This window comes from Drosophila subpulchrella, chromosome 3R, assembly GCF_014743375.2.
Source record: "Drosophila subpulchrella strain 33 F10 #4 breed RU33 chromosome 3R, RU_Dsub_v1.1 Primary Assembly, whole genome shotgun sequence".
Taxonomy (NCBI): Eukaryota; Metazoa; Arthropoda; class Insecta; order Diptera; family Drosophilidae; genus Drosophila; species Drosophila subpulchrella.
The window spans coordinates 12,544,833-12,571,754 of NC_050609.1; the positions used below are offsets into that span (position 1 = coordinate 12,544,833).

The following is a 26,922-nucleotide window of genomic DNA, read 5'->3' on the forward strand; positions in this document are numbered from 1 at the left end:
TTTGCTTTTCCGTTTTTTTTGAGAAGAAAATGTATTTGCACTGCGATGGCGCCCAAGGAAATTCAGTTTAAAGCCTTTCGAAGGCGCGGAACTATATTGCTATGTTATTTTTAAGAAAATTACCAACCTCCACCTTATGTCCTTCTTGGCAAGACCAGCAACCTGTTGCACCAAAACGTGCATTATTTATGTAAGGAAAGAGTCATGTGAAGCCGCATTCACCTCCAAAACTGTTTCTTAATAAATAAATATAGTCAAAGTACCGTATGCGAGGAAGGTGTTATAAATATCTAAAAGGTCCAAATGGTTCTAACTTGTGAAAATTCTCGTGGCGTCACTGTTGGCTCAAAATTGTCCCTATTCAGTTTTTACAACGCTTGCTCCTACTGTAATTTTAAATTAAGATGAAAAAAAAAAATAGATACATAAATCTAAAGTCTATATTTTTGCGCAGCATACTTTTAGATAACTTTACCAATTGGCATCCCTACTAAATTTAACCAGTGTGACCGCAGCTTTGCTGGTATATCTTAGCGGTGACACTCTGGCCACACTCCACATTTCACATAAAAATTTCGGGACGGAAGTCGGTGCGTAAAATCTTGCCTTAAGTTAGATAATAGCTATTAAATCCCAAAAATCACGTCTGCAGCCGGACACGAAATCGATAGACCCTTAGGAAAGCGAACCACAAACCGACGATGCTCCGATCCCGACTCATCCAGGCGGCCAGCTCCGCCCAGCGAGCGTTCTCCACCAGCCAGAAGGCGCTGGCGGCCAAGCAGATGACCGTGCGGGATGCCCTCAACAGTGCTTTGGACGAGGAGTTGGCCCGCGACGACCGAGTCTTCATCCTGGGCGAGGAGGTGGCCCAGTACGATGGTGCCTACAAGGTGAGCGAGAGAACTGGCACCAGCATTTTTCCCCGTCCCCTGATTACGTAAACACCAACCAGGCGGTTCGCGCTGACAGCTGATGCAGGTGGTCAGGATGGGGGAAGTCGGAGGAGTGCGGTTGCGGTTTCTGGGGTGATATATGCGTGCTATATGTAACTACTGATAATGATTCCGAATGGGTCGGTGCGATTCGGAATGCGTGATCGAAGTTGACAAGGTCACGCAGAATGTGTGTGACTGTCGTCTGCTGATAATACGTTGATTGCCCCATAAAATCACGATTTGTTTACCCATCTGTGGGCGGTTCAGGTGCCGGCCAATACTTAAAGCAAATCTTTCTCAATGGATTAATTTTCCAACAGAGAAGGAAGTAGTGCCCTATAGAATCCATCTTTTAACTGAGATGTCTAATACATTATTTACTTTCACATTTTAGGTATCCCGTGGACTGTGGAAGAAGTATGGCGACAAGCGCGTCATCGACACGCCAATCACAGAGATGGGCTTCGCCGGCATCGCCGTTGGAGCTGCCATGGCCGGTCTGCGACCTGTGTGCGAGTTCATGACCTGGAACTTCTCCATGCAGGCCATCGATCACGTGAGTTTCCTCATCCTATTCTTAAGAACCACTCTCCGCACTCCAGCAGTAGGCTAACTACTCATATTATCTCATTGCCAACAAAAAATCAAAAAAACGAAGAACCAAAAATCCAATCCAAATGCCCCACAACTCCACTAGCTAGCTAATATACCAATTCAAGTGCAAGATCGGGCCGCGGCGCTTAATGGGATAATATGGGTGGATTAGCTCCTGCCCCAGTCATAGATCGGATCTCACTAATCCCAACCCATATTATCCGATTATGTGCAGGCAAAGATACTCGATTGTGCCAGGCCGCCAGTCGGGGATCGGCCGCTGCCAGTGAGCCACATTATTGAGAGTCCTCGATCCACCTGGCTCAACGAGATCAACGACATCCTGCACAGAGATCGAGTGGGCGAGGTGATTGCCCCGCCGCAGGACAAGAGCAAGCCGGACAAGATGGAGGCAGCTCGCCTCATCGTCATTCGGCGGCGCAAGATGAAGAAGCACAAGCTAAAGAAGCTTCGCCGCAAGATGAAGTTCGAGTGGGCCAAGGTGCGCCAACGTCGCGAGATGCGCAAGGAGAAGGCCTTCCAGGGCAAGCTGATTGCCCAGATTAAGCAGGCGGAAGCCTTTAGCGCGGAGCAGCACGTGGCCGAGATCTTGAGGCAAGCCAACGAGACACCACTGCCACGATTCTGGAAAGGACGCCGCCTGCCAGCATTTATCATTAAGCAGAAACTAGGCATTAAGTGAACGTCGAGACGAAAGTGGAGAGGGTGGATTGGAGTGTCAACAATAAAGTGCGACTTGTATTAGCTTGAATTGGTACATTGGCAGTAAGAGGGAGGAGGCATCCGTATTAAACAGGTTCCTTATAATAAATCAAAAGGAATCTTAAATTTTAAGACAACCAACGTTTTTTTTTTTTATAAAATCTAGGATTCTCTCAACCATAAGTACATATCTGAAATTTTTATTATAATACCCAACCGTAGATTATCAACTCGGCCGCCAAGACCTTCTACATGTCCGCTGGTGCCGTAAACGTGCCGATTGTGTTCCGTGGCCCGAATGGAGCCGCTTCCGGAGTGGCCGCCCAGCACTCGCAGTGCTTCGCCGCCTGGTACGCCCACTGCCCCGGCCTGAAGGTCATCTCGCCATACGATTCCGAGGATGCCCGTGGCCTGCTGAAGGCCGCTATCCGTGATCCCGATCCAGTGGTGTTCCTGGAGAACGAGCTGGTCTACGGTACCGCTTTCCCTGTGGCCGACAACGTGTCCGATAAGGACTTCGTGGTGCCCATCGGCAAGGCGAAGATCATGCGGCCGGGCAAGGACATCACCCTTGTGGCGCATTCCAAGGCGGTGGAGACATCGCTGCTGGCGGCTGCAGAGCTGGCCAAGAAGGGTAGGATATGGCCTAATGACTTGGAAAGCAGCTATGTTACTTTCTCTTCCACTCTCTCTAGGTATTGAGGCCGAGGTCATCAACCTGCGCTCCATTCGTCCACTGGACACGGCTACCATCTTCGCCTCCGTTCGAAAGACCCACCACTTGGTCACCGTGGAGAACGGCTGGCCACAGCACGGTACGCGAAGAATAAGTCCTGTAAAATAGTGTGAATATACTAATATTGGTATATTTTTAGGCGTTGGAGCTGAGATCTGCGCCCGCATTATGGAGGACCAGACCTTCTTCGAGCTGGACGCCCCCGTGTGGCGTTGCGCTGGAGTGGATGTGCCCATGCCATACGCCAAGACGTTGGAGGCGCACGCCCTGCCCCGAGTGCAGGATCTGGTGGAGGCGACCCTCAAGGTTCTGGGCGGCAAGGCGGGCAAGGCCGTGGCCGCCGCCAAGTAGGGATTTACGTCTAGCCGCACGATTAGTACCCCGAACTAACTAAATTTACAGTCCTCGTCGAAACGCTGCCTCTGGTCTAACCGAGCTGCCCCAAACTAGTGCACCGAACAGGAAATTGAATGATTTGGAAATTAAGCAGCACCGCTAATGGGTTTTGTTTCTTTTTCGAACGTTCTAGTTTAATTATTTGGTTATAGAAATCTCTTGTGAAAATAAACGAAAACATTTAAATACGCTAAAAGGGGTTGTATCTATTTTCTTTCAGTTAATTGTTCAAAAGTTTTTATCATTACTGTGTTCAATTTTAAAACTGCGCGCCAATGTTGGAGCCCTGTGTTCAACAGCCGTTTTACTGCACTGACCTTTCTCTCACTCTCTAGAGCTGCCCAACACTGACGATAGCTACTTTTCCGATATTTCGATCTGCGATAAGCGATTAAATAAAATTAACAATAACAACACAATAATATAACAAATAAATGCGATGCTCTGGCTGTAATGGCAAATAGCTCCAGCTCCGACGAAAGCTGCAAGGCCCCCGACAACTTCCGCATCTCGAGTGCCTCCACGAACGGCGAGGACGAGGAGTCCAGCGATGTCGCAGGATACACAACAAAGCGCAGGCAAACGGCAAGGGAACTGCTAAAGGATGCTAGTGCCAAGGATACGGGTACCACCACGGGAACGGGCGCCCATATGCGGTGCCCACTGTGTCACAGTTGCAGTGCAAGTCGATTCCACTGTCGCAATTGCGTCAGAAACGGAAACATTACTCACAGCCAGGCGGAGAGGCCCGAAAGGTTTGCTGCCCACGTTATCTGATTAACACATGTAATCTCCATCGATCGTACAATATTTCAGCCTGACGGAGAAACAGCAGCGCTACATTAACCTGCAGGCGGGCCTCAAAACCTTTAGCACGCGCTACGAACGCCTCATCGGGCAGCACCGCTCCAATGAGGATCGCCTGATGGCCATCAAGGCCAAGCGAAAGCAACTGGAACTCCTCCAGCAACTAATCTCCGGCACGGACAAGAGATTGCGCGTCCTAGGCGAGCGGCGAGATGAATTGCGTCGTGCCAATGCAGAGAAACGGAAGAACCTACCAAAATACCCGGAAAAGGTAAAGATGCTCGAGGATTACGTGCTGGACCGAGTGGAGAAGATCGAAAAACTAAGAGAGACCCATATGGGACTCCTTGACAGCATCAAGCAGGCTGCGCGTCGGAGCATACAGCAGCTGGTCACCTATGTGTTTCCCATAGCCGAGGTTGTCCTCAAAGAGGAGCAACAGCGGCGGGCCAGTGTAGAGCGCAGCGAGGAGGCGGAAACCATAGCGGCACTGGCGGATGCCAAGAATACATCGTACATACGCGGCAAGTGGGTTTTTCACGGCAGTGGGATCAGTGAAGTGCAATACAGGATTGTGGGTCCTTCCTTGCCCGCCAATGGTGACTACACCGCCTATCTGGACTGGCTGGCGGACAACAAGGATGATGTGCCCAAGGCCACAGCCAACGAGATTACGCCAAGTCGGTTCGAAGCCTACCGCATTGTGGGCGGTCTTACCTACACGGCGCAGCTGACGCAGTTGCTCAGCTTCTACCTGAACGTGCGGCTGCCGCACAAGATCGCCTACGGGGACTTCTGCCGTAAGCTGCTGAACGAGGAGCAGTTCCGGCGCAAGATTTCGCGACTGAACTCCAATATTATGTATCTGGCCTACACGCAGCAGGTCAAACTGCGAGCGCTCATCGAACAGCACACGTTGGAGAATCTACTGGCCATCCTAGATTTGGAGCGAAGTGATTTGGGTCGATTCGGCCATCTGGATGTGACAAATGCGCCACTCATGAAGTCTGTGGACTCACTGCTAATCGGCATTGAAACGGCCACAGAATCGGAGTCCGAGGGTGAGTCTATACTTGTTAGCTAAAGGTATTATGTTTATTTACAAATGTTTATCGTTTGAATTAATGTGTTCCGATCGATCAATCACAGATAGTAAAGTCCGGTTTCTATTATCTAATCAGATAATTTCCCTTTCTTCTTTTGAGTAATGTAAGACTGCTATTTAACAACACTTCTGTGATGTTTTCCAGATGAAAATTCCTTGCGCATGGACTGGGAGGCGGTGCCCAGTCTTACCCCACAGCCGGAACTGGCGGATCCCAATCTGATGCCGGCAGCCAACCAGCAGTCCACCATCGCCTTCGTGCGCATGGCGGCCACGTCGGTGCTGCGCTGGATCAAGTGATCCCAGGCTATATCATCATCAGGCACGTGTGTTATCTTTTACAAATTAGTCTAAGCTATTGTTTCTGTGACAGTGCGTTGGAGTTGTCCGGCAGTCGCTGGTTTTAGCGTTATCTTTTGGTTTACAGAACTAATTTTGTATCAACTCTATATACATATACATATATTTGCTGTGTAAAGAAGGAACTCCTTTTGATTTACTTTTATTACATAACTTATTCGCCTTTATTTAATAAAAATGGTTCTCTATAAATAAATATATATATATAAATTTGCTTTATTAATGTTTGCAAAGTACACTGACTTAGTAGGTAAACGACTCAATGAGAAAACAATAATACAACTGGTGCAAATGATTGGAAGGCAGACACAGCTGCGAATGAAACCTACCTAGAACCAGCCCTAAAATCTTAGATTAGAATCGCAAGGGAACGAGCTGAGTGACCCTAGCTACATGAACTTTGTGGGCAGTTGTTGCGTGGGCGGGTGAGCAGCCCCAGTCGTGGTCACCACATCGCCGGCAGCGCTCGGTTGTGGCATGCTGGGCTTAACAAATACTTGTGGCAGTGAGTTGGCAGAGGCTCCCACCTGAGCGGCTGACACGGACATGGATCCGTTGGCCAGCAGGTCGTAGCGCGGCGAGGCGTGGCTCATCGTGGAGAGCACGATGGCGGCGGCCATCGCCTCCTGATTGTAAAAGGCCGTCACTGCAGCCGGAATGGGCTGCTGTGCGACCGGACCCGATTGTCATTGGCGCGAGGGCGTACTCGGTGCAGAGGATCCCATGCCTCCGCTTGCGCCCTTGACGCTTTTCGGAGAGAAGGCCGCTTGAAGTAACTGCATATCCTTCAGATTTGACATGGTCTTCATTATATCTGGATCGGTGAGATCGTACACTGGACCCAGGGTTGGGGGGCTGTTGTAGATGTACATGTTATTCGCGCTGTAGCCCAGGGATCCATTAACGTGCCCCACGGCTCCAAAGGACGATCTCCCTCGGTTCTGAGTCTTGTTCTTGGGTTTTGGCAGGGTTTTCTTTTGCAGCTTCGAGGCGGGAAAAAATCCCACGATCTCCACACCATCCGACTCACTGCTGCTCTCCCTGCCCACGGGTCTGGTTTGGGCCGCCTTGGAGGTGGATGTGATGACGGTGGTGGTGGCAGCCAGCTGCTTGGACGTCTGCAGTATTTCGCTGGTACATTGGTAGTCATCCAGATTGATCACATGCGGTGAGGGCCGCGCTCCGACAATTACCTTGGCCTGGCTGTCGCTGGAATGCGGACTGGGATTCCCACTGGCTGCCAGGGTGGCGGCCGTAAGCAGATTGTAAAAGTTGCTGCTGTTGTTAAGGTCAATTTTCCGGCTGGGGGAGGCCAGATCCAGAACCGTACTGGCGGCAGCAGCAGCAGCAGCATTTAGGGTCGCTGCCTGGGCCGAGGTGCTCGGCATGGAGAGCAGCGTGTCCAGGTGGGGCAGGTGGTTGTTGTTATTGCTATTGGCTGGCACACTGACCGCCGCCGTGGCAGCCGGAGCCAGCTGGAATTGTGGATGCGGCTGAAGTTGCGGTTGCTGGGATAACTGCTTGGCAACCTTCTTCTTCGGCGGCTTGCTGGTCTGCCTGGGCATCTCCTTCAGCTTTCGCTTTAGGCTGTTGGAGGAGGCACTTGTTGCCGAGTCCGTGTCGGAGTTTCCTCTAGATCGGGGCTCCTCCACTGGCTTCAGGTAGCTGATTGCCTGCGGCATTTGCTCAGGGGTAGAAGCGGGAGCAACGGGTTTCGGTGATGCGGATGCCGGCGGTGCCTTCGGCTTCTCCTTTGCTTTCAACTTGGCGTTCTTGTATCGGGATATTTCCCGGTTCAACTCATCCAAGCGCATCCAGCCGGTTGGCCACAGGTCCACCACCTTTTCCTTGAGATACAAACTTATGAACTCCTCCAGCGAATCCTTGCGCTTAGCCAGAAAGGCGTAGGACGTCCAGCGAGCCTGATAGACATCGTACAGCAGATGGCGCAACTCGCTGGTCCACTGGAACTTCTTGCGTGGCATCTTGGGCGGCAGCTCCGAGTTCACGTCCGCCGCTCTAAAAACGAATAATGTTATATAGATAAAACTATACACATTTTTCCCGTAAGATCTTACGCCTGTTCAGCGAAGGTGCGCAGTTCCGTTTCATAGCTGGCTATGGCCTTGGGCATGACCACAGCTACGGCCCGTCGCAGCTTCTCCAGCATATTGGTGGACTTCTTCTTCTCCTCCTTGGCACGCACTTGTTTTCCTTTGCGCAACATGTAGTACTTGGGGAGCTGCAGCTGGTACTCGATGTGGGAGAAGACCATGTTGCGCTCGTTCCTATCCGTGCACAGTACCGCCTCGTACACTCTGGAGAGGTATGAGAATCAAAAGGATTTTCCATTTATACCGAAGCGGTATACTCACCTGAGCAGTAGAGGCGTGAGCTTGTCATCCAGGTTAAACTTCTTGCCGCACAAATCTCGACTCCTAACCGCTTCTTTGAAGCTGTTGACTGCGGTCAAAATGTCCGCATCCAAAGAGATGGGCAACACAGTGTCGGCGGTACGAAGATCTTGAAGACAAAGAGAAGGTAGACTGGTTATTATGATATTTACAATATCAACTAAGACATTGTGACTAAATGACTAGTTCTAATCCCAGTAGGATTGCATAAAGTTGTAATAAAATTCCCTAACATGTGTTATTAAATTTCCTTATTAGAAACTCACTTTCCTGTCCTTCCTTGCCTGGTTGTCCGGCCTGTCTGTCTGCCCGTCCTTGGTCCGTGGCAGACTCTATGTCGCTGCTGTCGCTGCTGGACACGTCCGTGGAAATGCACTTTAGTTCGCCGTTGACGACGCCCTTGACAGCTGCCGTGCCGCTCTGCGACTTGAGGAAGTTGTCCCGCTTGGCCTTCAACATGTCCTTGACCGTTGTCGTCTTGACCACCTTCTTCAAGGCTTGCGCCTGGGCCTGACTCTGAGTCTGAGGCAGGGCTTGAAGCTGACTTGATGGCTGAATCTGACCTTCTTCAGTATCCGATATCTCCACCGTACTGGGTCGCGGCGAATTTGAAGATGAGGAGGTGGTGATCGGCTTAACCGGTGGCTTCTTGCCGCCCGCCGTTGAACCGGAGCTGGGTTTGGACTTGCCCGTAACGATGACCTTTGGCCTCTTGGCCAATGGATTGACTTTGTACTTGCTGCTGGATTTCGCCGTGGCAGCAGAGTCCTCGTCCTCGAGACTTTCACTCTCGGAGTCGTCCTCGGAATCGCTTTCGTCCTCCTCGTCAGAGTCGTCCTCGGAATCGCTATCCTCCTCTCCATTGTTAGCATCGTTATCATCGTCATCGTCGGACGATGAAGATGAGCTTTCCGAGCTGGAAGAGATCATGCGCTTGCGCGATCGCTCCGGCATTTTGATGATGGCATCTGTTCGCGTGGTGTAGGACTTCTTGGTGAGGTTCTTGAACTCTAGGGCGCCGCAGTTGATGTAGAAGCCGCCCTCAAGGGTTTCCGCCTCCTCCGGGATGATTTCGTCATACTGGAAAGGGAGTCGAGTAAAAGTATAAGGTAGGTTCTAAGCAATATTTTGATTAGTATGTTATCCGAGTTCTTACCGCATCCGTGTTGTCGATGAAGGAGTCAGACTCATCGTATCCCATTCCAATGTCAACGTAGTCGTCCTTTTTGCTCTTGCCCCGGCCTGTGGCATAGGAGTTGCCGTACTTGGCCTCCAGCTCCTTGACGATCCGCGCCACATCGTCATCGTTGTCGGCAAAGGGATCTGCGCCATTGCAAGTGGTGACCTGCTTCAGCTTTTTGGCCTTTTTCTGCGGGTTACAAATGCTTAGCATGGGTTTCAAAACTAGGAACTTAAGGAATTGAGTTACCTTCTCCAAGTACAAAAGCCGGGAGTAGTTAAACTCGGGGTACTTGTTCGAATCGGTCTCGAACAGGTCGAGCTTGATGCGAATGCACTTGGCGGGCTTGGTCGGGGGCTTGGAACTGTTGGTGGATCCGGCGGACGGAGGAGCATCCGGCTCCAGGAAGTTGCTGCCAAAGCGCGAGAAGCCCGCATCGCCCTGAAAGATCGAGGTGAGGGTGACGCGCTTGTGCTCGCCCCCTCTTGACATCTCCGGCGGGCAGAGTTATGGATTATCGGCGGGAGTGGGTTAATATGCTAACACTCCAATCGAAAGGGCCTTCCCGCCCTTTTTTTTTTTTTTTGAAAAGAGCCGCGTGTTCTCTTCCTCTCCCGCTCTCTCTCGCGGCCAAGCAAAAACAACTGAGACGTCGCTGCTCCTCCTCCTCCTTCTCAACCTTTTCCTCGTGCTTCCTCTTCTTCTGGGGATGTCTGTTTTAGGTTTTCTGCACGTACACCAAGCGACCACAACCACTTAATAACCGTGGCAATTTCACTGCTAACTGCACTTGGTGGGCTCACAAATACCGTTCATCAACATAAACAAATAGAGAGGACCTGCGCCGGATTGCAGATTGCACCACTTTAATCGCTGCCGCCCGCTTTGCAGCTGCATCCGCCAACCACGGCCACGAACAATTGTCACTTTTCTGGGGGAAAGAAAAAGTGGAAATTTTTTTTTTTGGGGGGTTTCGAATTGGTGAGCTCTGCCGGCACGAAAACAACACAATCTTTATCGGCGGTACACCGGGGACCTAACACACTCAATCGACGGTATCATTGGGGACATTTAAACGATGGGGCCAAGCGCTTTTCGCACGGCCAAGAGCGCGATTCTTAAATTGTTTCTTATTAAAATCCTCAACGCTACATTCTCCGCTCCACCCCTCTCCTACGATCCGACCCTGCTTTTGGCTTTCGCAGCCGCGTTGCGCAGCACTGGTCGCGGTTTTCGCAAATTAAACGCGGTCGTTTACACTGCACGCAGTTGTTGCACTACACTACTCTTTAACTATCAATCTTAATTTATAATTACCTAGCTTTAATGGTTCATGAACTTGTAATTCAAAAACAAAAATTTCGGCTTTAAAATGTTATATTTTAAATTTAGAATCACACTTTGTATATATGTTGTTTGGATGAACTCTTATAAGAGAATACGTTTTGTTTGTATTCACAAGTTGTGGGAAGTCTTACAATATTGTCCTTGATCATATGATTGTAAATTAGTTCATGAAACCAGCACAAAATTAGTTTTTAAACGCAAGATTTTTTATTAAGGCCGTTTTGCAACTTTTATTTTCCATTCACGGAGAAATCAAGATTGATTTAGGGTTTCGATCGCGATTCTTTCAATAACCATTTCAAACTCTTATAATGGTATAGAAGAAAATCAAAGTAATAGGAATAATATTAAGTCAGTTATCTCAAATTGAAAGCCTCTTCAAAACCGCTTAACAACCTAAAAGTTATTTTCAGGTTGCTGCGTCAGTGCAAACACGTTATAATTACCAGATATCTGCAAACTTTCCAAAAACTAGCCAGTTCTGGCTCGAAAGCAGCCAACGCGCAGCACTGTCTGCAATGCATCCCTGTGCAGAGCGCACATTCCACACACATTTCAGGTTTGTTTTGACCGAAACGCGACGCTGTGCAACACTGCCCGGGACAGCTGCTCGCAGTGGTGGATCGCGGGTGGGGGTCCGTTTTTTTTGGGGCGACTCAGTATTATTTCGTTTGTGGAGCTGTTTACTTCGCTTCGTGGAAAGTCAAGTGCTCTTTGTTTAACTAACGTAAGTGCAAGTGAGTCGGAGTACGTGAGCTTGGGGGGTACAACTATGCGCCAGCCCCACCAATAACCAAAAAAAAAGAGTTGCATGCACAGAAACTCGAACTCGGTCGAAACTGCAAGCTGTTATTATAACGGGAACGAGAACGCGAATGGCCAGTGCTCGTTATCGGGTGAAAACGATTAGGATTGTGCAATTAACAAAAGTGTGCCGTGCTGCTCTTTTCACAACCCAATCCCCAAGTGGTACACACTCATACATACTAGCATACTTATGCTGCCTTTATGCTTGCAGCCCCCACTTTTAGGTCTTTATACATATATACGGTGTACGTATATATATTCGTTCAACGAGTGCAAGTGACCGACGTCCAGAGAGCAACGCACGGAGCCCCGACAAAGGCTTCCCGCTTTCAGTGATCCGGCGACTTTCGCCGGATAAGTAACTGCATCCCAGGAGGAATCGAGCTGAACAACAAGTCCCGACCCGTCCCCACCCACTCGTAAGAAAGTGTCATGAGACAATAAAGGAACATAAAGAAAGAAAGGAAAAACGTAGAGAAGAGTGGAGCTCCTTTGTCGCTTCTCTGGAAACATAGGTGAGTAATACTCCTCCATTAGTAGATACAGCGGGGCCTTGTACTTGTAGCTCCAAAACTACAAGGGGAAGTCGTTCAAACAAGAGACTACCATTATAAGATAAGAATTGCTACTGCTTTCTTTTATCTTAAGTGACGTAGCCCAAGGCAAACACAGTGTACACTAGACATAGTGATAATTTATACTATTTGCAGTAGCTTTAAAAATCGTAATGAAAATCAAATGTATTTAAGTGAGTTGAAAAAAGGGTAGTCAGGTTCTCACATTGCTGGTTCGTGTTGAAGGTTTCATTAAATTTTAAGATCGTTTTTATATACGTGGTTCACCTTCACGAGTGTCGCCCGTACCACTGGCGAAATGATAAAGACATTGAAATTCCCATTCCCAAATGGAGTTACGGCAATCGACCTTGAAACATGTGGCCAAAATGGGTTTTTCCAATTTTCTATGAAAAGCAGTATTTATTTTTTTGGTAAATCGTCCATTAAAGGCGGCAGCGGGTTTTTCATTTCAATTGGACTGAAGCCACAAACAAAAATAAAGCGATACACATAAACAAACAACTGGCAGCAACAAGTGAGCGCACAAATTTAATTTGCTTTTAATGCGTCATCATTGCCAATTTGTGACATGCTCGAGTTGCTTTTCTGCTACGTTTTCGCCGATTTTTCGCATCCCCAACAGATATTCGTACGGTTCACGATCGTTATCAGTGATCCCAGACAGTGGTATATGTATATTTCGAAGATTTTTTTTGCATTATGTACATTGTACTTATGTATTTAAGATAAATGTTTTCAAAAACATTATTAGTAATCGGTCTCAGGAAAGCTATTAAAAGTAAATAAGTGATACTTAGCTTTTTTTTTATATATGTAAATATCTTATTTACATAAATGTAATTATACCAGAGAGAAAAAAGAGAAAAGATTTTATAAATGATAACGCACCTTTATTTAATAAATAAAAAATTATTGAAAAACGTTTTACGTATGTCTACAAACATATTTTTTTCATACTTTGTTTAATAAAGTTTATTATCATGATGATCGGCTACATGCTATGACTATAAATCTATAAATTGTCTTTGTGCAAACAACATGCCATACTGGGGTAATCAAAAAGACAAGCAAAATAAAAGAATATTTCGGTTCTGAAACAATCTAGAGTGTACGACAAGTACATATAATATTCGATTCCACAAAGGAGGAGTCATTATAAAAAATTTAAAATTTCCCACTTCTGAATGTTGATAAGAGCACAGAATAGTAATTGCCTTCAGTTGGGAACAGAATAGATCGTTAAACGCGTCTTGATATGATCAGACCACATTTTATCTTTGACATATTAATTTTTCAAGGGAACTTTCCCCATCCAACAGTGTAGTACAAAAAGAGCCGCTGGTGGTTGCCTCCACCACCCACTATAGATGTGCTGTTCCATTTTTAAAGCATTGACTCATCTACGGAAATAAATTACATGAACTGTGTCTGACGGCCCAGACTCATTACCTAGCGACCACAGCCCATCGATGATATTATTATATAGTATTCGACTCTTCTTGGACTCTTTCAGAACAGAGCGATGACGGAAAGTGTGGAGCTAATGAACAAGTACGGCGAGCCACTGCGCTACGACCGCAACTTTACGGGTCCCCGGCAGAAGGATCGCAGTTGCACGGATGTGCCCTGCCTGCTGCTCTTCGCCCTCTTCCTGGCGGGATGGGGCTACATAGCCCACTACGCAATCACAAGGGGTGATCTGAACCTACTGTTGGTGCCCACAGACTCGTTCAACCGGAAGTGCGGCATGGACTCCGGGGTGCTGAATAAGAAAAACCTATTCTTTTTCGACATGAATAAGTGCATTGATCCAATCGTACCCCTCACGGGATGTCCTACACCGCAGGTAAACTCATTGTTATATACTTTTTAAACAAGTTCAATAACTTATTATTATAATTAAGGGACTCCATAACAGACTCGAATTAACAGAGCTTTACTCTACTATATTAAGCTATAACCTTTTCATGTCGTAAAAACTTTATATTCAAACGTCCGGTCGTTTACCCATAAAACGTACTTTATTAGTCAAACTCAGATAAGCAATTATATACTAAGTAAATGTTTCAATTTTTAATGCTACCAACGAACCTTTTTCTTAACAGGTGTGTGTAGAGACATGTCCCAGACAAACTTTCGTATGGGACACAATGAAAGACCAACTCAGCTTCGAGGATTTGCATAGTCGCCTGATTTGCCTGACAGAGGAGCACAAGGCGAAGATTCGCACCAAGTCGGACATTGAACAGGCCATTAAGGATAATCAGTGTGCGCGCTGGTACATCAAGAGTGCTCCATTCCTCAAACGATGCCTCTTCGAGTTCTCACAGGGTGTGTGTGATTACATACCCTCGTTCCTTCTGCAGGGAGGAAGATCCAGGCGGGAGTTGCAGCTGCTGCCAGGGAACGCATCCACAGAAACCCAACTGCAGGCCCAGGTGATGGCCATGACCATGGCGGAGGCCCAGGCTCTAGTTGTTCCACAGGCGAATAGCAAGGAAACGCCAGTGGAGGAGGAACCAATTGTCCAGTGCAAACGAAGACTCAACGAGGCCGTTATCAAGGAGAAGATGATGCAGACGGACACGAGACTGGCCAAGTTGGTGGGCAATATGGTGGCCCACTTCTACAATGGCACACACGACGCACAGCGTTTGGGTGAGGAGATTGTCGAGGATCTGGTCAACTCGTGGTCGATCGTCCTGGTGGCTTGTTTCTGCACTCTGGTTGCCTCACTCATATATATCGCTCTGATGCGCTGGCTCTCGGCTCCGATCCTCTGGTTCTCCATCTTCGGCGTACTTATCGGACTTTTGGTGGGCATCTATTACACCGTGAAACAGTACATTTTCTGGGAGAAGACGCCGACGGTGCCGCTGCACGGTTTGAATCTGCAATCCCAGGTGAAGAACGTCCTGCAAAACCAGAACACATGGCTATATCTGTCCATTTTCGTGGGCGTGTGCTTCGTCGTCATCCTGTTGCTGGTGATTGTGCTGAGAAAGCGCATACGGATAGCGATTGCCCTGACCAAGGAGGGCAGCAAGGCGGTGAGCAGTGTGATTAGCACCGTTTTCTTTCCCATATTCTCCTGGGTACTCTTCATGGCCGCCATAGCGTTTGCCATCGGCGTGGGCCTGTACCTGGGCTCCATTGGAGATCCTTCGTTTAGAATGGTCCGTCAGTTGACGGAAAGTGGAGAAGTGACCACCGAGGATTGCATCTGCGAGGGCCCAGCCATTAATTACACAGTGGGCGGTTCTTGTGACCCGAATGTGTTCCAGCAAAGCTGCTCCGTTCGGCAGGCCGCATTTTTCCAAACGCAGCGCATTTCATGCACGAAAACTACCTGCAGCTTTGATTCGATAGTCAATCCGTTAAGAATTAAGTGGGCCATCTTCTACAACGTCTTCGGTTTTCTCTGGCTGAGCTTCTTCATCTCCGCCTTTAGCTACATGGTGTTGGCTTCCACGTTTGCCCGATGGTATTGGACCTTTAAGAAAAGGGATGTGCCTTACTTCACCCTTACGAGGGCCTTCTGCCAAACCGCTTTCTATCACCTGGGAACGGTGGCGTTCGGTTCGCTCATCCTGGCTATCGTCCGGCTGATCCGTTTGGTGCTAGAGTACATCCATGAGAAGCTGAAGAAGTACGACAATGCGGTGACACGAGCCATCCTCTGCTGCATGCGCTGCTTTTTCTGGCTGCTTGAGACTTTCCTCAAGTTCCTCAATCGGAATGCCTACATCATGTGCGCCATCCACGGCAAGAACTTTTGCTCCAGTGCCGCGGACTCGTTTAACCTGATTATGAGGAACTTCCTGCGTGTGGTAACGCTAGACCAGGTCACGGACTTTTTGTTCTTTTTGTCGAAACTGCTGCTAACTGCGGGAGCGGGAGTGTCCACATACTACTTCCTGGCCAACAATCCGGCCATTATTCAGCTACATTACAATGCGGTGCCCACTACGGTGGTGGTAATTGCCGCCTTTTTCATAACGAGCGTGTTCTTCGGTGTCTACTCGACGGCCGTGGATACGCTGTTCCTGTGCTTCCTCGAGGACTGCGAGCGAAACGATGGCTCCCCGGAGAAGCCCTTTTTCATGTCCAAGCAGCTAATGAAGATCCTGGGCAAGAAAAATAATCTACCGCCGCGTCAGCGCCGTGGGAAGTAGGAGATTCCGACGAGAAACGGCAGTGCAAATTATCAGTTAATTAAGATAAAAGATATATATATATATATAAATATGTATGGAATATAGTCCGAAATCGAAAGGGGTTGTGAGCGATTGCTCAACCGGCTGCAATAGGATTTGCATGTAATGCAGACTTTTTTGCCAATACTCTTAATCTTTAATATAATGTATATAATACGCAAGTATCCATATGTAAAAGTTTTTTGTGCGGCTAGGTGTGCGATCGAACATGTGATAGGCGCGGACCATAAAGACCAAAAGCAATACGATGCAATACAATAATTTGTACACAGAAACACAATCGTACATATCTCACATTCATGCAGTTAAGTTAACGATATAATTATATAACTTTAATTATAATTTTTGAATTTAATAAAAATGAAGTTTTTTGAAGACACATTTTCTTTTTGGTTTTTGATTTTAATTTACATTTCTTATCATAGCCATTTCATACATTTCGAATATGAAAACTACCAGGAATTATAATTTTAGTTGCATGTTTTATTTGTTTACCAGTCATTTCCGATTCTTTCATTTTAATTCTTAGCTTTTATTTATTAAACAGCTCAAACGCTCAAATCGTTCATCTTAGAAAGTCTGATTTTGATAGGGAGTAAAGACCGGGGAAGCCGTAATAAAAAACAGTAGTTATAAGAATTTGTGACTTTTAAAAGTATATATATAATAAACGCTAATACTGCCTGAACAGTTGTTTACTTATACAAAACTCTCATGCGTTGGACATAACTATCAGCAAATTCCACTCACAGACTCGACTTGCCAAATACCTTGCCTACTTTGCTGCTTAAAAAAATATTTAAAAAGCGATAAGGCACCTTATACATTTTCAAACTAATACTGCCCATTAAATTTTAAAATTCCAAAACACTCAGTTCTGCTTTGCACACCACCGAGACCAGACCTATCGTTCTTAAAAATTGCAACATATTTATACAACTTTTTTAAGTTCCCTTGGAACACCGTCATTTTTTCAAAGCGTGAGTTTAAAAAGCGTTTAGAATTATAAGCTTTGTAAATTTTATAATTTTTTTTGATGAGTAATAATATGAAAAAATTCAAATTGTTTTATTTAAACAGTTTAAAACTGTTTTTTCACATCTAATTACCAAGTTATCGTCGGGTGTTTTAAGTTACCTGTGATAAAAAAGTGTTTTTACTTGAAACTCTACTTTGTTTGATGTTCTTTTTTTTCTTTTCTTTTGACATCGTTAAAAGATGATACATAAATAAAATTCAGTGAAACCTGGAAAAAAATTAAAAAACTTTTTGAAAACTTCAATAACAATCCATGCGACTTGAAATAATCCGTGATTCAAGTTTATTTAGTTTTGGCGTAGATTACACCAGTTTACAAAATAAATCGATGAAACACGCCTTCAAGGAAACCTTTGTTTTCCGGTAAGGTACATCTCCCTGATTAAGAAAAGGGAACTTAAAATTTTGTCTATGGTACCAATTTTTTTTAAAGTGTAAAAAACGTTTTTTGCACTTTTTTTATTTTCTAACTCGAGTTCTGATAAGCCGAGTTCTGTCATCAAAGACTCATTTTACAGGTAACAAAATGCCATATACCACGTGGACCAAATCGATTTACCAACGGATTGTCGTGATCAATGGCGCATAATTCGGTTTATCAGAGCTCAAGTTGGAAAACAAAAAAGTGCGAAAAACGTTTTTTACACTTTAAAAAAAATTGGTACCATAGAAAAAATTTTAAGTGCCCTTTTCTTAATCAGGGAGATGTACCTTACCGGATAACAAAGGCTTCCTTGAAGGCGTATTTCATCAATTTTTTTTTGTAAACTGGTGTTATTTTTGATGAAGTAATTACTTTGATATCGGAAATAGTTTCAAACAAAATCAAGAGCAAAAAGTTATTTTAGGAAGTCTGACGTTACTTTTATTTCCTCTTTTAAAATTGGAATTTGATTTTATCATACAATCAGCATCCAAGCTGATTGTCGAAAACTCATGGGCTAGGAATGGCACATGGATATATGGATTTGATTTTACTACATTCGTCATCAAGTTAAGAGGAAAAGCTTTGATAATTTTGTTTCTCGTCTGGTACAGTATTTTTCACATTACTAAGAAAAAAGAGATTATATTTGAAATCCATCATTGAATCATAAATAATTAGTCATTCTACATTTTTGATACTTAACAAACAAGCCAAATTCAAGGACACACTTTAGAAGTTAAAGGTCAATAAAATCTAGCATAAGCGATTTATTTTCTCAGATTCATTAGTTATATCTTTACATAAGGTTATTAATTTTTCAATTGAAGAGTAATAATGAAGAACGAGTACGGTGAGCCATTGACCTACGACAAAAACTTTTCGGGACCACGACAGCGGAATCGGAGCTGTACAGATGTGCCATGCCTGCTGCTATTCGTCCTCTTTCTGGGGGGATGGGGCTACATCGCCCAGTACGCTTGCAGGATGGGCAATCTCGACAAGCTTGTAGCGCCCATGGACTCCTTTAACCGGGAGTGCGGCGTGGACCCTGGGGTGGAGAACAAGTCAAACTTATTCTTTTTCGACATTACCAAGTGCCTAAATCCACTCACACCTTTTGAGGGCTGCGAGACACCGAGGGTGAGTATGATCCTTATAATTACAATCTCTTAAAGTCCAACTAGTAATATTGCCCTAAAGTATTTGATAACTTTTTAGATGAAACCCGAAATTAAAGCAATTGTTTAATATATTTAAATATTTGTTCATATATACTTATAAACAGGTGTGTTTGGAGTCCTGCCCCAATCAGATGTTTCATTATCAAGCAATGAAGACCTTTACATCTTTCGAAGAGCTACACAGAAGCCTTATCTGCCGGACGGAGGAGCACAAGGCGCGAATTCACACCAAAGCGGACATTGAAGAGGCCATTAGGCAGAATCTATGTGCGGGCTGGTACTTAAACAGTGTTCCCTTTTACAACCGATGCATCTTAAACACGTCCCTCAATGCTTGTGACTTAATCTCATCCCTGACGCAGATCGGAAAATCCATGCCTTCTGGAAACGGTGTAGACGAAATCACAAATCGTATCACAAAGTTCATGAAGAGCATGGGTCAAGAGTTTCCGACGGCGGAGAATTGCCAACTCGGATTTAGGAAGGACATCACAAAGGAAAAGATGATGCAAACGGATGGTGGGATGATGGGGCTGAGCAAGCTGGGATGCAACATATTATCTTATTTCTTCAATGACAAAAAGGACGCGCAAGAAGTGTGCGAGAATATTATCGAGGATGTGGTCAATTCTCCGATGTTTATTCTGCAGGCGAGCTGTTGTGCGCTGATCGCCTCACTGTTCTATATCGCCCTAATGCGCTGGTTCTCGGGTGAGATCGTGTGGTTCTCCATCTTCGGCGTGCTCATCGGCATGGGGATGCCCCTTATCTACTGCATTATGGAGTATATCCACTGGAAAAAAGCAAACAAGGTGCGAGCAACAGACTTCAGCATCGAAAATGTTTTTAAACGCATTTTGCGTGACGAGTACACCTGGCTTAGCCTGTCTATCTTCTTTGCCGTGTGCTTCGTGATCATCCTGCTTATAGTGATTGTCATGTTGAAACGCATTCGGATTGCGATTGCCATGATTAAAGAGGGCAGCAAGGTGGTGAGCAGTCTAGTTAGCACCATGTTCTTTCCCATCTTCTCCTGGACACTGTTCTTAGCCACTATAGCGTTCTCCATTTACGTGGGACTGCATTTGATTTCCATTAAAGAACGGTCTTTTAAGATGGTGCATCAATTGGCAGATGGAAAAGAAGCCTGCATATGCGAGGGTCCAGCTTCCAACTACATAGTGGGTGAGTCCTGCAGTCCGGAAATCTTTCGGCAGCATTGTTTCATTCGGCAGACCGGAGTTGACCAGCAATCACAAGTGCCGTGTTCGAATACGACATGCAGCTTTGACGAATTTGTCCTTTCGCCTTGGACTAAATTGGCCATTTTCTACAACGTCTTCGGTTTCTGCTGGCTGAGCTTCTTTGTCTCCGCCTTCAGCTACATGGTGCTAGCTTCCGCCTTCGCTCGTTGGTACTGGACCCTTAAGAAGCGGGATGTGCCATTCTTCACCCTCACTACAGCTTTCTGCCAAACTGCTTTCTATCACCTGGGCACTGTGGCTTTCGGTTCGTTCATTCTGGCTCTTGTTCGCGTTGTCTGCTTGGTTCTGGAGTACATCAGTAGGAAGGTCAAGGCGCACGACAACTTTGTGACACGGTCCATCATATGGATCATGCGATGCTTCTTCTGGCTTATGGATGCTTTCCTTAAGTTCGTCACTCGTAATGCTTACATCATGTGCGCCATCCACGGCCACAACTTCATCACCAGTGCCAAGGATTCTTTTAAGCTGGTTATGAGGAACCCGCTGCGTGTGGTAGCACTTGACTTCACAACAGGCTTCTTGTTCTTCGTTTCTAAGGTGTTGCTATCCGCTGGGGCGGGAGTGTCCACATACTTTTTCCTGTCCAACTATCCGGAGGCTTTTAAATTTCATCACAATGTGGTGCCAGCCATATTGGTAGCGATTGTCACATACCTTATAACCCACGTGTTCTTCGGCGTCTACTCGACTGCCGTGGACACGCTGTTCCTGTGCTTCCTGGAGGACTGCGAGCGAAACGATGGATCTCCCGAAAAGCCCTTCTTCATGTCCAAGCAACTTAAGAAGATTCTGGGCAAACGGAACCAATAGAAATGTATTTTCCGGACGGAACATGTTTCATGTATTTGATTTAGCATTTTAATTATATTTTATACTTCATTCAACAACGCTCGACAAATAATCTCAAAATTTATAATTTTGCAAGACGGTAAAGATAAAAAAAGCTCTAATAAAAACAGTTACTATTACCTGAACCGTTCTTGCAATATTTCATTGACTTCAACTACAATATAAGATCTTTGAGCACACTATCGCTGATGTTCTGCAGATCATCATCACCTCCGATCTGATCAAAGTCGAAAGTCGACACATTCATCGCATTCTGGTCGATTTCCGTATTAAAATCTTGTTCAAACGGCAGTGAGTCCTGTAAGAAATGATGTGAAATTGTTATTTTTATTAACTTCGATGATAGTCAGTTAACGATGAAATTCCACTTACGTTAATGGTTCTGTCGTTAAGCAGAAGACGAGGGATATCCTGCTGTTGCGTCTCGGTGGGAGGTACCAACGCATCCAGACGTCCAGATGGCGAGGTGCTCAGGTTCAGGACATTCCGAGACCTTTCGAGGATCTTCATTACTGCAGCGTTTTTGGCAACCAGCGAACTGTTGTTTTCCGAAGTGCGCGGAATGCGCTCAATGCGGGTGCATTCGCTGTTGCTCAGAGGTGTAAAGGGGTCGCTGGGCTCTGCAGCTGAAGTCTGGGGCGATATCACCGCTGCTCCTGGCACCGGTGGCTCATCGAAGCCGAAGGAGGCCTGCATTTGCTTCCACTTACTTCCGAGAGCGGAGAGATTAGGCTGCGGTGCCGACTTGATCTTGGATGTGTTCTTGTGAATGGTGCGCAGCATTTGCATTGGATCGTTGATCTTGGATCGGTTTAAGGTGCCATTCAGTTCAATGCCCGCCGACTGATCGAGGGTTTTCAGCTTCCGTGCTGATCGGGGTGGTGCAGGAGCTGAGATGGGCAGATCGTTAGGCTACGGATCAAAAAAAAAGATCACTAATAACTTCATACCAAGTAAACTGTTGCTTAACGCATCGAACTGTTTGTCATTGAAATCGTCCTGGAGTGCAAGACGCACTGGAGCAGTGCGACCAATCCCGCCGGCTAAGTCGATCTTGATGGGAGGAGTGGAAACAAACTTGGAGCTAATAACCGAATCAAATCTTGGCGTGGCCGGCTGAAGCGACTGTCCCCTGGCTGAGGCACTTCCGCTGGCATTTCCCCTTTCCTTCTTGGTCGGCTCATTCAGCTTTTTTAGTAAACTGTTGAGCTGGACCTCGGATTGGGTCAGCTCCACACGCAGTGCCTGCAAATCAGTGGTGACAAACGCATTTGATTCGTTGTAGTGGTCGCTCGCATCCAATTGCTCGGCAATTGGGCCGCTGACCCGATTGAATGCGTTTACGAGGGCTTCCATCTTGGAGCCACCCAAAGGATCGTAAAAGTCTGAAAAGGGAGTGAGTTCTATTACACAGGTTGTATGTCCTTAACCGATTATCTCCTACCACCTTCTGTGACAGGATCACAGTCGAATAGCACACGCATGCCCCGCAAAGCCTTGTCTACCGCCTCCTTGCTCTGATTGTGCTCCGCCTGCTTGGACTGGAACAGTTCGATGGCCTCCTTGAGCTCGCACATAGATTTCTCCAGGTCTAAATTCCTTTCGGTGGATTGGGTTATTACCCGCTCCACGCTGAGTGCAGCGTTGGCCTCGAACTCATCCAGAAAACCATCGTCCACTAGTTGCTCCTCGGGCACACCCATGTCCGCAGATAGATCACTTGTCAGGCGTCTGATCTTCTGCGTTTTGTGCCGCAGTAGGGCCGTGTTCTCCTCCAGATTGTCAACATAACCGGAGGCGAACTCCTTCATCACGGCATTTTGGCGGGCCATGACCTTGGCGCACACAAAAGGTGATCCCGCTTCCAGGCCGAGTGACTTCTCGCGCTGTTTGATCAGCTCCTGGATCACAAAGCCCACGAATTCGAGCAAGAAGTTGATGAACCTCATGCCACCGGGCATGACCACCAGATAGGACTTGATGTTGGCCCAGTGCAGCTGGTGTTTCTCTTTCAGATGCTTTAGGTACTCCACCGTGCTAGACCTGAAGTTGGCCTCCGACTTCTTGTCCGTGATGGGCCAGAAGAAGCGGCGCTTGAACTCCGCCGGATCCAGCAGTCGGAAGAGGTAGTGCATCACGTGGACGAAGGCCACCTGATTGGGTTTCAGGAACATGTCCCAGGCGACCAATTTCCGCAACTCATCCGGCAGGGGATGCACCAAGGCCAATCCTTGCAGCTTTCTGTGCAGCTTCTCGCTCTGCTCCTTTTCTTCGGCCTTCCAGGGCGCGATGGCTGTGCGATCCATAACCTTATTTAAAAAATATTACAGTTAAAATAAAATTAAAACAGAAAGAAAATATGGCGGTTTCGTTCGAAGTTTTCCCTCGGTTTTTTGTTTTTTTTTTTGTGCGTTGCAGTGTTACCAGGCGGATTTACATAAAAATTAAATATTTAAAAATAACGCGTTCTCACTACATGTATTTGTGGCAAAACGCCACAGAAATCAACAAAATAAAAAAATATGTATTAAATTTACTCTAAGAGTAAAAGAGATGATCTTCAATTGGAATTAAATTATTGTTGTTAATACCTATCGACATATCAAAAGATGCGTTAACAAAAACTAAGAATTAATAAATTATTAAATTATTGTTAAAGATCATTTATTTGACAAAGGCTGCTAGTGCTCAAAACCCAATAGTTAATTCCCGATTATAATCTAATGTTAGCTTAATAGACATAGATACAAAATTATTTTATATTGGGGTAGCAAACAAGTCTCATACTCGACTTTAGTGTTCCTCCAATTTATTTTCAACGTAAAAAGGCTTCCGGAAGTAGATTTTGAATATTTGACGGCGAAGTTAAGCTCATACCGGATTAAGTGGAACTTTGTAGTACAGCACAATCTTTCTTAAATTTCATGGAAAATTGATGTTGTGTTTTAAGATAATAACTTAACTTAGGACAAGTTCTTAAAACAAAATTCACAGTTCTGCTTAGAACATCATAGAAACGTAGAAACAACCGATTTTAGACCACTGCTTTTCATCTTAATTTTGACACACAATAGGTATGTAAAATAAAGAAGCCGTGTATAGAAACTCTGTAAGTAAAGAAATATCTTGATTAGGCTCTTAAATCTAGACTCGAAAATGGCTTAAAATTCTTTAGAAATTTAATTCTTTTAATTTAATTTTTTAAATTCTACACTGCATTTTTCAGCAATGACGGAGTTGATAAACCATAGGCGACCGAGAAAACGAAGCTTCACGGATGTGCCCTGCTTGGTGGTCTTCCTCCTTTTCTTGGGAGGATGGGCCTATATCGCCTATTACGCCATCACTCACGGAGATCTTACGCCAAGGGATTCCTTCAAGCGGAAGTGCGGTCAGGACTCAGGAGTTCTGGACAAGAAGAACCTGTTCTATTTCGACCTTAACGAGTGTTTCGATCCAATGGTACCCCTGATAGGATGCCCTACACCGCAGGTAAGCCACATCTTATGCAATTCATTAAAAAGTTTAAAGATTTGAGCAAAGGGATAAAATATATTACATTGGAATAATTCCTCGTTTCGAATATTTTAATCGAATTTAATTTTTAGAAATGTTATGCATTTAGTGAGAAATTGAATCTTTTGTATGAATTTCTAATCTTATGAACTTGAACCACTTGACTAAAAGTGTTCCGAGTTGTATATAAAACGTTTGAATACGTCCAGTATAATTCGACAAAATTTCTCGAAAAAAAAATAGGGCGTATAGATTAAATAAAATGCTGTCTATCTAATACACTTTAAAGAAGACATTGATCTTGCCATTTATTTTAAGGAGTGCGCTCGATGGTACATCAAAAGCGATCCTTTCCTCAACCGATGCATTCCCCAGTTCTCCCACCACGTATGTGATTACATTTCCGGAAATGTTTCCTCGGATGCCAGTTTCAAAAAAAAAGCCTTCGAACTCATTAAGTTCGTGTATCAAGCTTTTTCATCGGATAATAGCAAGCAATCGGAGGAGGAGACTCCGATTGACCAGTGCAAGCGCCGGGTTAACGAGATCGTTTTGAAGGAAAAAATTATTCTGACAACGGAGCGGCTTGGAAAGATGGTGGGCAACTTGGTGTCTCGCATCTACACCCACGATGCACAGCAATTTGGCAGGGATATTGTTGAGGATGTGTTCCACTCCTGGAAGATTGTGTTGCCCGCCTGCCTCTGCACGCTGATCATCTTACTAGCTGACATGGTTCTAGTCCACAGGCTCTCGTCCGTAGTCCTGTTCGCTCCCTTCGTGGGCGGGCTCATCGGGGTCGGAATGGCCATATACTTCACCGTGAGTCAGTACCTCTACTATAAGGATCACTTCAAATGGGAGGCTCCCGACTATTTACCGTTTTCCCGTTATATAAACTTATTGCGAAACCGCAAAACCTGGCTCACTCTCACAATCATCCTTGGCCACTGCTTCCTGATCTTCTTGGTTCTGGTGATTGCGCTAAGGAACTACATCCGGAAAGCGATTACCCTGACCAAAGAGGGCAGAAAGGCTGTGAGCAGTGTGCTTAGCAGCGTGTTCTTCCCCATCCTCACCTGGATGCTCATCCTTGTCGCCTTAGGGTTCGCCATCATTGTGGGTTTGAATCTGACATCCATTGGAGATCCTTCGTTTAGAAAGATGCGGCAGTTAACGGAAAGTGGAGATGTGTCCCCAGAAGATTGCATCTGCGAAGGTCCAGCCATCAATTACACAGTGGGTGGATCCTGTGACCCTCTAGTGTTCCAGCAAAAGTGCTCCCTTTGGAAGGATGGAAAGTCGCTGAGTCGCCCTTGTTTGAAAACCACTTGCAGCTTCGAGGGAATTAATAACCCTCCTATGATCAAGTGGTTACTATTCTACAACATCTTCGGTTTCCTCTGGCTGTGCTCCTTCATCTTCGACTTCAGCTACATGGTGTTGGCCTCTGCCTTCGACATCTGGTACTGGGGCGATGCTACGAATAATCCTCTCATCCTCATCCGGGCTTTCGGCGAGAGCACTTACCACTTGGGAACGGTGGCCTTTGGTTCCCTTGTGTTCAAGTTCGTTTGGATAATCCGCCTTGTTCTCGGGCTCATCTATAAGTTGCTGAGGAATTTCGACACAGTGGTGACACGGGCCTTTCATAGTTGCATCGTCACCATCTCCGTTCTAAATCCGAGCGCCTACATCATGTGCGCCATTAGTGGCAAGAACTTGTACAAAAGTGGCATGGTGGCGTCCAAGCTACAGGATTCACCCTTGAGTGCGGCGATTCCAAGGAACGGAATTGCGACCATGTTCTTTTTACTGTCAGGATTATTATTTTTGGGGGCCGAAGCGGCCACCTACTACTTCCTAAAACATTTTCCGGACTTTGTTCAGCTGCACTATGATGTGGTTGCCATCATGGTGGTAGGGATATCCACCTCCCTCATAACCATTACATTCTTCAATGTCTACTTGACGGCCATGGACACAATGTACCTGTGCTGTCTCGAGGACTTTGCCGAAAACGATGGATCGCCGGAGAAGCCCTACTTCATGAGTAAGGGACTCATGAAGATCCTGCACTTAAAGAACAAGAGTGTAGAAGAAGGACAAAATCATTAGTTTAAGTCTGAACATTAAGAGTGCAATTAATAAATATCCTATCAGTCCTATATTTCTGTTTTATTGTTTCAGTTCAAATTTGGCGGTTTCATTTGAATTTTTTAGCTATTTCTTTGGTGTAGTGTTACCAGGTGGCATAAGCAAATCAACATTTTAAACTCGAACCGTTCTCACTGCAAATAAATATTAACATCTGTCCCCCTGTATTAATTAAAAATAAAAAACTCACGTTATAAATCTAAGCATGCTTATAGTTCTATAAAATTGGTTCATGTTAATATTTTTTTAACATTCAAATGTTTTTTTAAAATGAACCGCATGGT

General features: G+C 45.7%; 7 protein-coding genes across 11 annotated transcripts; 5 read left to right on the top strand and 2 right to left on the bottom strand.

Moving 5' to 3' along the window:
- The first annotated feature begins 454 nt into the window (after window positions 1-454).
- On the top strand, window positions 455-3,583 carry LOC119546836 (pyruvate dehydrogenase E1 component subunit beta, mitochondrial). 2 transcript variants are annotated; one of them, XM_037853433.1, is made up of 6 exons: window positions 455-590; window positions 653-893; window positions 1,333-1,494; window positions 2,478-2,889; window positions 2,951-3,070; window positions 3,131-3,583. In XM_037853433.1, exons 2-6 carry the CDS (start codon window positions 702-704, stop codon window positions 3,340-3,342), a joined length of 1,098 nt encoding a protein of 365 aa, XP_037709361.1. In that variant the 5' UTR covers window positions 455-590; window positions 653-701; the 3' UTR covers window positions 3,343-3,583. The 2 variants fall into 2 exon arrangements, with proteins under 2 accessions (XP_037709361.1, XP_037709368.1); XM_037853440.1 differs by lacking the exons at window positions 2,478-2,889; window positions 2,951-3,070; window positions 3,131-3,583 and adding an exon at window positions 1,768-2,294.
- A 164-nt stretch (window positions 3,584-3,747) lies between these two features.
- LOC119545803 (beclin 1-associated autophagy-related key regulator) lies at window positions 3,748-5,812 on the top strand. Its single transcript, XM_037851687.1, has 3 exons — window positions 3,748-4,142; window positions 4,204-5,255; window positions 5,445-5,812. The coding sequence occupies exons 1-3, from the start codon at window positions 3,841-3,843 to the stop codon at window positions 5,597-5,599; spliced, it is 1,509 nt and encodes a 502-aa protein (XP_037707615.1). The 5' UTR covers window positions 3,748-3,840; the 3' UTR covers window positions 5,600-5,812.
- Window positions 5,813-5,851: 39 nt separating this feature from the next.
- Window positions 5,852-10,434, bottom strand: LOC119545801 (yemanuclein). The gene is made up of 6 exons (XM_037851684.1): window positions 9,503-10,434; window positions 9,230-9,442; window positions 8,340-9,153; window positions 8,035-8,182; window positions 7,738-7,977; window positions 5,852-7,678 (listed from the first exon to the last, which is right to left on the bottom strand). The coding sequence occupies exons 1-6, from the start codon at window positions 9,743-9,745 to the stop codon at window positions 6,346-6,348; spliced, it is 2,991 nt and encodes a 996-aa protein (XP_037707612.1). The 5' UTR covers window positions 9,746-10,434; the 3' UTR covers window positions 5,852-6,345.
- On the top strand, window positions 9,044-16,583 carry LOC119545802 (choline transporter-like 2). 2 transcript variants are annotated; one of them, XM_037851686.1, is made up of 4 exons: window positions 9,044-9,182; window positions 11,619-11,922; window positions 13,499-13,831; window positions 14,091-16,583. In XM_037851686.1, the coding sequence occupies exons 3-4, from the start codon at window positions 13,508-13,510 to the stop codon at window positions 16,158-16,160; spliced, it is 2,394 nt and encodes a 797-aa protein (XP_037707614.1). In that variant the 5' UTR covers window positions 9,044-9,182; window positions 11,619-11,922; window positions 13,499-13,507; the 3' UTR covers window positions 16,161-16,583. The 2 variants fall into 2 exon arrangements, with proteins under 2 accessions (XP_037707614.1, XP_037707613.1); XM_037851685.1 differs by lacking the exon at window positions 9,044-9,182 and adding an exon at window positions 11,189-11,327.
- Window positions 16,584-18,501: 1,918 nt separating this feature from the next.
- On the top strand, window positions 18,502-20,926 carry LOC119553204 (choline transporter-like 2). The gene is made up of 2 exons (XM_037863460.1): window positions 18,502-18,807; window positions 18,953-20,926. Exons 1-2 carry the CDS (start codon window positions 18,502-18,504, stop codon window positions 20,924-20,926), a joined length of 2,280 nt encoding a protein of 759 aa, XP_037719388.1.
- A 34-nt stretch (window positions 20,927-20,960) lies between these two features.
- LOC119563226 (augmin complex subunit dgt6) lies at window positions 20,961-23,371 on the bottom strand. 3 transcript variants are annotated; one of them, XM_037876531.1, is made up of 4 exons: window positions 22,413-23,371; window positions 21,916-22,350; window positions 21,338-21,855; window positions 20,961-21,263 (listed from the first exon to the last, which is right to left on the bottom strand). In XM_037876531.1, exons 1-4 carry the CDS (start codon window positions 23,269-23,271, stop codon window positions 21,120-21,122), a joined length of 1,956 nt encoding a protein of 651 aa, XP_037732459.1. In that variant the 5' UTR covers window positions 23,272-23,371; the 3' UTR covers window positions 20,961-21,119. The 3 variants fall into 3 exon arrangements, with proteins under 3 accessions (XP_037732459.1, XP_037732455.1, XP_037732456.1); XM_037876527.1 differs by having other exon boundaries at window positions 21,916-22,368; XM_037876528.1 differs by having other exon boundaries at window positions 22,410-23,370.
- Window positions 23,372-24,193: 822 nt separating this feature from the next.
- LOC119553250 (choline transporter-like 2) lies at window positions 24,194-26,599 on the top strand. The gene is made up of 2 exons (XM_037863531.1): window positions 24,194-24,457; window positions 24,800-26,599. The coding sequence occupies exons 1-2, from the start codon at window positions 24,194-24,196 to the stop codon at window positions 26,597-26,599; spliced, it is 2,064 nt and encodes a 687-aa protein (XP_037719459.1).
- Window positions 26,600-26,922: the final 323 nt, after the last annotated feature.